General features: G+C 28.0%; 1 protein-coding gene across 5 annotated transcripts in view; it reads left to right on the top strand.

Annotated features, from left to right (window-relative positions):
• The first annotated feature begins 5,057 nt into the window (after positions 1 to 5,057).
• LOC102670980 (cytosolic endo-beta-N-acetylglucosaminidase) overlaps positions 5,058 to 11,398 on the top strand; it is a 12,001-nt gene continuing 5,660 nt past the window's right edge. Inside the window, exons 1-9 of one of the 5 annotated variants that reach the window (XM_006613555.2) lie at positions 5,058 to 5,275; positions 5,682 to 5,943; positions 6,022 to 6,465; positions 6,551 to 6,725; positions 6,792 to 7,010; positions 7,123 to 7,478; positions 7,572 to 7,754; positions 8,318 to 8,427; positions 8,506 to 9,655. In XM_006613555.2, the coding sequence (XP_006613618.1) occupies positions 5,711 to 5,943; positions 6,022 to 6,465; positions 6,551 to 6,725; positions 6,792 to 7,010; positions 7,123 to 7,478; positions 7,572 to 7,754; positions 8,318 to 8,427; positions 8,506 to 8,651 (1,866 nt within the window). In that variant the 5' untranslated portion in view covers positions 5,058 to 5,275; positions 5,682 to 5,710 and the 3' untranslated portion in view covers positions 8,652 to 9,655. Of the gene's footprint in view, positions 5,276 to 5,470; positions 5,944 to 6,021; positions 6,466 to 6,550; positions 6,726 to 6,791; positions 7,011 to 7,122; positions 7,479 to 7,571; positions 7,755 to 8,317; positions 8,428 to 8,505; positions 9,656 to 9,853; positions 10,557 to 11,398 lie in introns of those variants that run through there. The other 4 variants (XM_006613556.2, XM_006613554.2, XM_006613557.2 and 1 more) reach the window with 4 other exon arrangements.

Raw genomic sequence — 11,398 nt, 5'->3', positions numbered from 1 at the left:
TGTTTACTTTTTAGTTTTTAAGTAATTGAAATATATTCTTTAACATGTANNNNTATATATATATATATAAATTTCACATTATACATTAATATTACTCATTGAAATATGCATAATGCATATTTTGAAATATGGAAGATAATACAATATTATACAAAACTGATTGACAAATAATGATCATCTCTAGAATTAATTTCTGCATCCAAAAAGATCCTCTGACATCCAACATACATATATTTCTGAAAGACAAGAAAATTTTTCAAATCTAGATTAAAATTGTTCTTAGATACTAGATAAGTACTACGTATACTATTTATAATTATAATAAGATTATACATATCCCTTATATATTACTTACTTATTACTTACGCGAAATTAACTAAAAAATTATCAATGGATCCGCCTTCCTTTTACCATAAGATCCTCGATTCTTGGCCAATTTGGCCGTAAATTTTCTATCGTAGACAACCCCGTAGATGTTAGCCCGATTTCGAAAATCCCGCGCGCTTTAGTTCTCCAAAAATAAGTTAGGGAACGTTCACTCGTCTGTCGTGGTTTTTGTACACATTCTCGAACGAGAAAAAATTAATTTCCACGTTCGACGACACAGCGATGAACAAAATATAATTCTGTAGACGTCGGCCTACAAATGTACGAATTAATATTGCCGGGTACCAGGAAAATCGTGGTCGATCCGGTGTTCCGTTTTAAGAGATGAAGCATTGCAGAGCTTGATAGCCCTCGATCCTTGTGCGGTAAGATCGTAGATGGCGCTCGTCTCCTTCATCATATGTATATATATATATATGACTAGCCGAGACGTAGTCATATCCTGTTCAAGGCCGTTTCGCTTGGCTCTGCGTCATGAATCGTTGCGACGACCACTTCCTGTGCTTCTGCGAGTTATCAATTGTACGAGGTGTTCAGGAAGTTTATTGAGCGATCTGGATTTGGCCTTTGTGGATTCCGTGAAATGAATCCCTTTTAGTTGAATATACAAAATATCAATCTTGTCGTTTTAATCCTTGGTCGTAACCAAGGAAGATATACTTTAATAGTGGAACTATCGAATTAAATTGACTCGTTTCAGATTCGTGTTTTCTGCAAAAAAATGGAATAAAAATATCTTTTGACAAAGTCAGATAGAAATAATATTGGAGAGGATTATTTGCATTACTTACTGTTGTTAAAAATTTAGACGAACCGAGGATCGATTAATACTGATCGAACATTTCGTACATGTATATCATATCACGAGTGAATATAATAAATCATCACTGAAAAGAAAAAAATTAAAGAGTTTTAAGATGAGTCGATTAGCGTAGTAAACGATTAATTAAGTAAGAATTATAATTAGCGAAAGTGAAAAAAAGCATAGAGTAAAATTCTCGAGGATATTCATAATTTCTCTCTTTCTTTCTACCTTCCTTGCGCAGATCAACAATTTATTAAGTTGTCCTTAAAATTTCTTTTCTTCTTATTCACTTTCCTCTATCTTTTTTAAAAGCTTCATAATTCTATTTTTAATAATTAACATTCTATTTTGATTTACTAATAAGAATTAATAAGAGATAAAAAAATTCTTTTGCTGGTTTTCCTTCATTTCAAAACAGAAGAGGATATTTCGTATAGAGGAGAATTAGAAAATTTAAAATATTAATTTAAATAACCTGATCTGTTAAAGTTTGCTGATCGAGGAGAACTTTGAGACAACCTAATAAAATACGTATATTATCAATTAAAAAACCACTTTATATAAGATAAAAGAAAATTAGAACGATACGAAGCGAAAAAAGTATTTAATAAAAATCGATAACGTGATTTCATCACCTGAATCCAATATTAAATAGTCTCCCGATCTATATACCGTATGTATATGTATTGCTCTTAAGAAAAAAAAAAACAAATGGAATCCCGTGTTGTATGGATCAATTATTGATTAATACATACATACATATATATATTCGTATATATACATATAAATACACGTATGTACACGTATCTATATGCATTACACAAGGAACCAAATTATCAAGAGATAATATTATGCGTATTTATGCATATAATATAAATATATATATATATACATACATATATATATATTTAATTATACATAGGAATAGGATATCCAAGCGTTTCGACTTATGCACTTTTGTAGATATATATCCGCCTATACGTTTTATGGTACGTTTTTCCTGTATAATTGCAGCGTTTCAATAATCGAGCTACGTTTGCGAGAGACACGGAATTATTTCGAAAAAAGAAAGATAGCTACACTGGGTTGTCAGCTATACTCATTCTAATAGCCTATAAATATAAATGTAATATTGGAAGATAGATGGACCACCTGTTTTAAATATCTCTTGACTCGTTATTTTCAGAAAATTAAATAGTTTATTGTAAAAAGATATGAGAAAAAAATAAACGTTGTAAAAAAATTTTTTATTTTTACAGAAAAATTATTTATTATTATATATGACATAATGAAAGAAAGATTAGTTTAATCGAATAAATTTTATTAAAGCAATGATAAAAATGGTAAGCAATAATAATGATAATTATTATCATTAAAGACATATCAAGAGAAATGATCCATCTATTTTCAATCTATTTCCATCTATTACCATAAATATCATAAATTACCATTTGATCATGAAGAGAATCTATCTCAGCGTACAAATAGTTAATGATCTTATAGTAACACCGATTACAGAATCAGATACGAAAGAAGCGAAGGGTTGTAATTATACTTTTATGACGAGTTAATTGTTCATAGTTAGTCGCATAGTTAGGTAGAGATCCAATGTGATATATATACATTCAAAAGGTAACTTTGTCTAAAAGTTTTACAATACATATATAGAAGGAGAAACCACGACGTCTTATTGCAAGATTTGCCGTAACTTCTATGAACGTTCGTTCAATTAGATGTATACTATCATAGAATATCGAGCAACGTTTTGAACAATATCGTCGGGTTCGCTTTTTGCAACGATACAAGTTTACTGTCACATACGTATTAATCGCATTTTCGTTGAATGAGCCCGCGTAATCACATCATCATAACACGGCCTGTATACTTATATTATCTTTAATGATAGTGAAAATAGAAAACAGGATGATCTCGAATGTTTATAAATGGAATAACGATCGAGACTACTATTTTTTAATTGTGTCATTTTTCGAAGGAATCGCGAACAATCGCTATATTATCGTTTCATAACGATCTATTTCCTCAAGATTCAAATATGAAATTGCACAAAAAAAAGGAGAAAAATAAAAAAAAGAATAAATGGGAGAAAAAAATGGGATCATCACGAGATCACGCGGGACCATCATGGCAGTTCGTTTTTCCGTTTTAATCTTTTTCGTAACGATCTCGTACGTCTTCCAATCATCCTATACCATTGTATCTGTCTTGTACCCGTGGGATCTCCTGTCTTCTTAAAAAAAACGCTAAATAAAGAAAGATCTTATGATACGTGTCAATTTTCTTTCAATTTTTACCTATTGTAATTTTACATTTTATTATTTAACACAAAACTCCGAGAATTTCATACAGAATTTTATTTTTTATTTTCAAACTGTTTCGTTCAGTTAAGTTAAATTATTAATTTCACTTGTTTCATATTAAATTAACTAATTTTTATCGAAATATGTTCGATATCCTATATAATTTTAAGGTTAAAATCATTCTTGAGTGATTAAAATTAATCCGAGATAACTATAGTATATGTTTAAATATGTTAAATATATGATAGAAACAAATGAATAATTTAAAGAAGTATTTATATATCATTTACGTGTAAAATTTCGTTTTCGATTTCGATCTTGAAAAATATACTCATAATAGGTTGAAAAGATCGCGTATATTTTCAAAAAATACATATATATAACGTAACAAATAATTTCTAAAATAATAATTCCCAAATAAAATTTATTTATTTATTTTTTTATAACAAACGATCTTTATAACGGCAATATCACAATTAACTCAACAATACAAAACCGATTTTAATATCGATAGTTCGATAGCTAATAATTGAACTCGCAGTGTTTATCACGTGATTCGATTAGTAGCAAACTTTACTTATTTCCGAGAAAAGAATGAATCAAGAATCGAATAATACAAAAAAGATAATGAATAGAAGCAAAAAGTGAAATCATCACGAAATCAGGCGTGATCATAAAAAATATATTAATAAGATGTTACGTAATAAAAGTATTATAATTATTTATAATAATATAATATATTTATGTATACTAAAATAACGAATAGTTTACAACACATTTATTGTTTCATTGAACTGATATAGTAAGTGATATAAATATATAAATACATATTACATAATCAATCAAAGAATCAATGATCGCAAAATTCTTTGATGTTCATTTTTTAATGTGTTTAATTTTATTCTCAATTACTACTATATGTAATGCATCTTATATTGAGTTATTGTAGGAATGTATTTAGCGTGAGATACACATATGGATGGAATGGATGTATATATATATGTATAATAGAACATCGATGATGCCATATAGTAAAATTGTGTATTAATTATGCATGTAAGATGACTAATTCAAGAAAAACAAAATAATGAATTAAAAGAAGAAGAAAATATATGAATGTAAGAAAAAATATTAAAATTTTGAAATGAATGTAAAATGCGAGTATGAGTTAATCTTTAATAGCAAGCCTAGTAAATAAATCTGTGAGGAAATAAAACGATTTTGGTACTCAAATTTTTTTGAATTTTTCACGAGAAATTTAAATAAAAATAATCCCTATATTATTTTTGTGAGTTTATATTATTTTATATTATAATCACTTTCTTTATTATATTGATGCGTTATTTTTTTATTTATTAATCGATTATTAAATATGGTCATATAGATTTTTATTAAATAAGTTACGTTATTTTTATTAATATATTAAATGTTAATTTTTATTATTATTTTTCATAAGTAAATTCCCTTTGTATATATGTAAATATAAAAATTTATCACATTTGTTCAAAACAATTAGACCTCAACTAACAATTATTAAGAGATATATAATGACAACATAAGTTATATTAGAGTGCGCTACAATCATAGTTAGAAAAGTTTAATTTTTCAAATTTAAAAAGAAAGTATAAGTTTTGTTTTGAATAAAAAATATTTCTAAATATTGATAATTTTAAAAACTGATAAAAAGAATGTTAAAGAAAAAAAATACTTCTAACAATACAGATGTATACCGATTTGATATCAATGATATAACCTGATATTAAAGGTTAGATGTCAAACGTTATATATTAGAACATACATATGTTAAAACATTTATTCAATTATATTTATTTCAAGTTATTTTAATTATAATTTTTATAAAATATATATTTTTTTAAAATTTCTATACTATAAATATAGAGAAACAGCTATTAAGATAATTATGTATGTATATATGAATTCATATTATTTCATTTTATAGATATATAAATGAACATATTTCGTTATCTATATTAACAGCTGGCAGATATTAAAAATATAACGTATATAACGTAAATACATAGATATAAAATTTCCGTTTGTTGAGACTGTTATCAACATAATAGATTTTTTATATCATTATGATTCTTCCTGTGAGATAAATAGGAAAGAAAATCTTTGTTTAAATTAACAAATTGAAAATTATTTCAAAGTTATCTACAGAACAGTGCAAATTAGAAGGATGGCAACTGAAGTCATAGAATCACAACCATTTAAGAATTTACAAGAATTATACGATAATGTGGATAATCTAAAACCATGGCCTGATATTAAGAAACTAAGAGAATCAACAGATTATGTGTATAATGGTTCAGAAATAAATATACAAAAGTTGTATTTGGAAAAATTTGATAGACAAGAACAACCAAGAACATTACTATGTCATGATATGAAAGGTGGTTATCTGCAAGATAGGTAATATGTATATAAATTATTATGTTTATTATGGTAGAAATATATATTATTCATATGTTAATATAATTTTCTCTTCAGATTTATAGATGGATCAAAGTCTTATGAGTCTTATTTGTTTTATCATTGGAGTGTTATTGATACATTTGTATACTTTAGCCATTATTTTATTACTATTCCACCTTATGGATGGATTAACGCAGCACATGATCATGGAGTTAAAATTCTTGGTACTGTAATAACTGAAAGAGAAGGTATATGGGATCTTATACTTATATCTCAGGAGGATGTGAGAAAATTTGCAGATGCACTAATAGTTGTTGCAAAATTTTATAAATTTGACGGCTGGTTATTAAACATTGAAAATGTGATTAAAAATGAACAAATCAATAATTTAATTTATTTCGTGAAATATCTAACAGACAATATTCATGAAGCAATAAAAGATTCTGAAATTATATGGTATGATAGTGTGACTAATGAAGGAACATTAAACTGGCAAAATGAACTTAATAATAAAAATATGTAAAATTATTATTTTTATATTTTTATAATTATTTTTAAATAAGTAAAATTATTTTTATAATTATTTCTCTTTTTTATGTTTCAGAGACTTTTTTTTAAATTGTGATGGTATTTATTTGAACTATAACTGGAATAAATCAAAACTAGAAAATAGTTATGCACTTGCAAAAAATCATAACAGAAATGTTCATGATATTTATGTAGGACTAGACGTTTGGGGAAGAGGGTGTCCTGGTGGTGGTGGATTTAATTCAACATATGTAATTATAAATTATTTTATATTTAAAAGAAGTGATTATTTAATATCTAATTATAATAATTTCCAGGCTTTACGAAAAATACGGCAAGAAAAACTTTCGGTCGCAATTTTTGCTCCTGGTTGGACTCATGAATTTTTCGGATCCAAAACATTTCAAGAATTAGAAGATTTATTTTGGGCACAATTGTTTCCTTATTTATATATTCATGTACTTATCTATGAAGAAGAAATATTTAAAACATCATTTTGTCGTGGAAGTGGTAGTTTGTATTATAGCTGTGGTGAGGTATATTAAATATTCGATAATATTTTTAAATATTATTTAATAAACATATAAATGATTGTATTATTAAATTAAATGTATTTATTGAATATATTAATATATAAATTTTTTACAGATACAATTAGACATGCGCACTGTAGAAGGTAAAAATATTTGGGAACAAAGATCATTTTATAACTTATCCAAGCAAATGCCACAAATATCTGTACCTACACCACATTTACAATTTACATATGTTCCACAACTTCCTGAATCAAAAAATGAAAACGATCGAAATGAGTGTCCAAAACAACCGATACAATATATTTACGAAACAAAGAAAAACGTTATTCGAATATTAGAAAATGTTATAAATATTCAAGACAAAATGCCAATATTGGACATAAATTGCTTCGAATTTTGTAATCAATTTTCTTTCGAAGGTGGTGGTTGTTTAAAATTAATTACGAATGATCTTAGATCGTATCATAGGTAAGAATTTTATGTTTTATAATTAAATTTAATTATTTTAAACTTAATTTATATATAAATAAAATATAAATCTATAGTTTAAATTATTTATAGATTATTTCTTGTTCATATCGAATTCCAACAAGACATTGAAGCAACTATCATTTATGAAGAAATGATATCTTCTATGACGAACGGAACTCGAAGTGAACCAATTTTAATTTTGGGCAATGATACTGGCTTAAAATCTATTATCCATTATAAATCAGAAAATTTAAACTCAAGATGGAAGAAATGGTAAATTTATTTATTTTAAAATTTAAATTTAAATATTTTAATATAAAATAATAGTTTTAATAAAAGATTATATTGAATTATAAGAAGAAATTAATAATATAATTAGTAATATCATCGTTCAATATAACGAACATCTTAAAATTATTCTTGATTTTCAAGAGTCAATAACTTTAAGACAATTTTATGCTATACCATACTCTTGGGATCTGCCATTCCAAAGTAATAGGATAAACTAGGACTCGAACTTACATCCTTAGATACAAAATACATTCACTACCTCGCGAGATACAAAATAGAATTTCCAACTTAAACCAACAAAGGAGAACTTTCAAATAAACGTATGATGTAATTCGCGAAATTTATTTATGCGTCTTTTAACCGAATTATGATTAATCTCACGAAACAAGAAATCTAAAAATGCTAAATATATGAACTAGCAAGTGAATTCCATATCTCATTTATTGTATCTCATTTATTATATTATAAACATTCAAAAAGTAATGTTCATATCAGCGAATCAATTCCATATTTGTCTAAAAGAAAATTTTCTTTTTTGCCGGCAGTGTTTATCTGACGAATATGAGGACTGTGAATGAGATTGGTATATCTTTCGCAAAGAAGAATATCTGTTATCTAGGAGAGATCATTCTCGAACAAAAGGGACATCTGAACTGTAAGTTCGCCACTTCGTAATGTATACTATCGCTTGCATTTTCTGCTCTCTCGAGAAATGTAACTATGTATATAACAGGTGGATTGCGTCATGATAAAAGTGTATCGCAAAAGAACGAGGTTCTCGACCGTATAAAGAACCGTTCTCCGATTATCAGATCGAGTTGTGTACACCATTTCGTCTTTGAGAACCACTTTAGTGAAAGGAATACCGAAGTTTCATAGAACGCCTATTCAATATAACTTATCGCTCGATATTTCACAGGTCGATTTCGCGATTACGCGATAAGACCATTTCACATTCGATGTTATTAGTTTAAAATCATAAAACTAATCTTATTTTTTTTTTTTTATTTTTTCGTGATTTAAATTTATACTCAATTTTCATTTGCAATTTCGTGCTTTATTACCGTTATTTGATGTTATTGTCACGATGCAAAAGTGTCTGCATTCCGCGGTCGGTAATTTGTTTGACGGAAGGACGAAAAATGTCCGAGAACCTTCTTGTATGGAGAACGAACGGGGCTATAAGAATGAGGTCACGACATCATAACTTCTACTACTTTTTTCATTCATTAGTCGCATTTCATGCATTATGCGCGGATTATGTTTCGATTCATGATTTCAATTCATCATTTTTGATTGGCATATAAACTCAGAAGATATTTTAAGACGATTGATAAATTGATGATTGATAGAAAAAATTTTTTTTTTAATTTCATTTATCATATTTTCTATTTTATAAATACAACATTCCATAATGTATTCATTTTATAATACACTATAATTCATATTTTTAGCATTTATAATACGTATTATATAGATACTATAAAATGAAAATATCAAAATCTTATCGAAAATTTTTATCTCGAATTAATTTTTTAAGACTAGTATATATTCTACTTATTAATTAGAATATACTTGTATCTTTTGATCATAAAAATATCATAATCATGTCAAATAGAAAGTTCTTCATGATACAAGCTGCATAAAATATTAAATAACCGCATTAACCTTAAAAAAATTGTGTCACTGTAACACTGTATATTAGTTTGCTGTGATCAAAAAGTCATCGATAATTTTTGCAATTGACAAGTTGCGTAGTTCAAAATTCATGACAATACACAACACCCACTTCAAAACGAACGGTAGTTGTAAGGAGGACAATCTGGTTGGGATTATTCGCAATGTATACGTTGATGTGAAATATTTGCAACTGCCGTGGAATGTAATATATTCCATGTATTCCATTTCAATTTTAAATTAGTTATAAATTATTAAAATCATCTTCTTAAAATTCATCATATTAGAAAACTTACAATTTGATATAATTTATTATTATATTAACACAGTTATAATTTATTTGTTATTTTTCTTCATTGTTTCATTAGGTTAGATTAAATTTACAATAATAGAAATTATTTCAGATTCGCTTTTAAATTGCGCTCAGCACGTGAAAAAGGCAATCGCTTGAAATTCGGCTGTGTAATCGATGCGATCCAATGATTTGTCGGAGCATGGCCCAATACCGTTGAACCGTGACCAACAATCAACAATTTCACTGACTACAGTGATAAAGTTAGCGCCAACAATTTTCAGGCGTGCAACAGTCACTAATGGGGCACCATTCATTACGGACTTCTAGATGTTCTCGAAGCAAACAAGTCATGGGCCGGTTGCTCGTTTGTTTTAGCAGTCACAGCGCAAATGAGAAACCCAAATTACGTTTTCGAGCTGTTATATGTCGCAACAGGGACTATTTGTAATCGGAGAATGTGGCCAGTTCATTGATATTCCTGCGGTTATCGGGTCGAATTTTTTTGCGGTTCTATACCTGCTGTTACACTTTGCATTATAAGACTTCTTTTCTATTCCTTTTTTCTTTTTCTCTTTCTTTCTTTCACGATGTGTTATTTCACTCGTCAGTTACATCAACTATATGCGTATATACTTCGCATTGTAATACATACGGTTGCTTTCGATTTGCATGTAACCTTTTCGAGCGCATTGTTTTTCGAATTGCACGTGGGTATCATACTTTTCTACTTGCACCATATGTAAGTCATAAGTACTTCAACAGTTTGGTCAACTGGTAAGGGTATTTGAATTTAACCAAAATGTACAATAAGTCTAAAGAAAATAATCATAAATTATTTGAAAATTATTATTTTCATTCTTTTTACGAGTCAATTATTACTAATATAAAGTATATACTTTTTTGAATATGTAATTTTGAAAAAAATAAAAAATTTATATAAAAAAATAAAATAAAATTTATATTCACAAAATTTTATTCCATAAAAATATTCCATCATAATTTTCCATCCAAATCCTCAATTATCCTCAATCGGGTAGTCACGAATTCGAAAAAAATGTCAAACAAATTTGTCCTAAAGCCACAATGTTGGGAGTGAACCGGCGTAAACATTAAATTCATTTCACAAGTGGGACGATAAACGGTACCAAAACGATTGCGCGATCGAATCTATTCGAAAATACGATAAAACATACGGCAAAATAATGGTTCGTTATAATCTATACTAGGTGCTCGCTCGACAACAACTACAATATTTTTTAGGATCCTTGATATGACGTTTAAATTACCTCAAGGATGATCAGGTCGTATACGATTTATGAAACGTATAATCAACTATGGCGGGGATCGGCTGTTGTCACGGTCGATAAAGCGAAAGAATGTCGTTTTTGGTCCTTAACGTATCCCATGGATGTTCTTTCGCAACTATTACCATGAGTATCTTCGACGTTTCTTTCATGCTATCGCGGCCGTGTTTACGACAGAAGATCGATGACTCTTCTCCCTTCCGTCATCGTGTCGGCGCATCCTCCACCTTCTATCAGCGTGTAGGAAGCAACAAAGTGGGTGTTGAACTCCGTTAGAAGCGTTTTACGGGAATTACCACAACCTTGAGTGCATTCTTTGAAGAATGCGCTTTCTTCGCGCCAATTCTTTC

Source organism: Apis dorsata, unplaced genomic scaffold, assembly GCF_000469605.1.
Source record: "Apis dorsata unplaced genomic scaffold, Apis dorsata 1.3 scaffold_156, whole genome shotgun sequence".
NCBI classification, from domain to species: domain Eukaryota; kingdom Metazoa; phylum Arthropoda; class Insecta; order Hymenoptera; family Apidae; genus Apis; species Apis dorsata.
The sequence above is the reverse complement of the archived record's forward strand: the minus strand, read 5'-3'. Positions and strand labels throughout refer to the sequence as shown.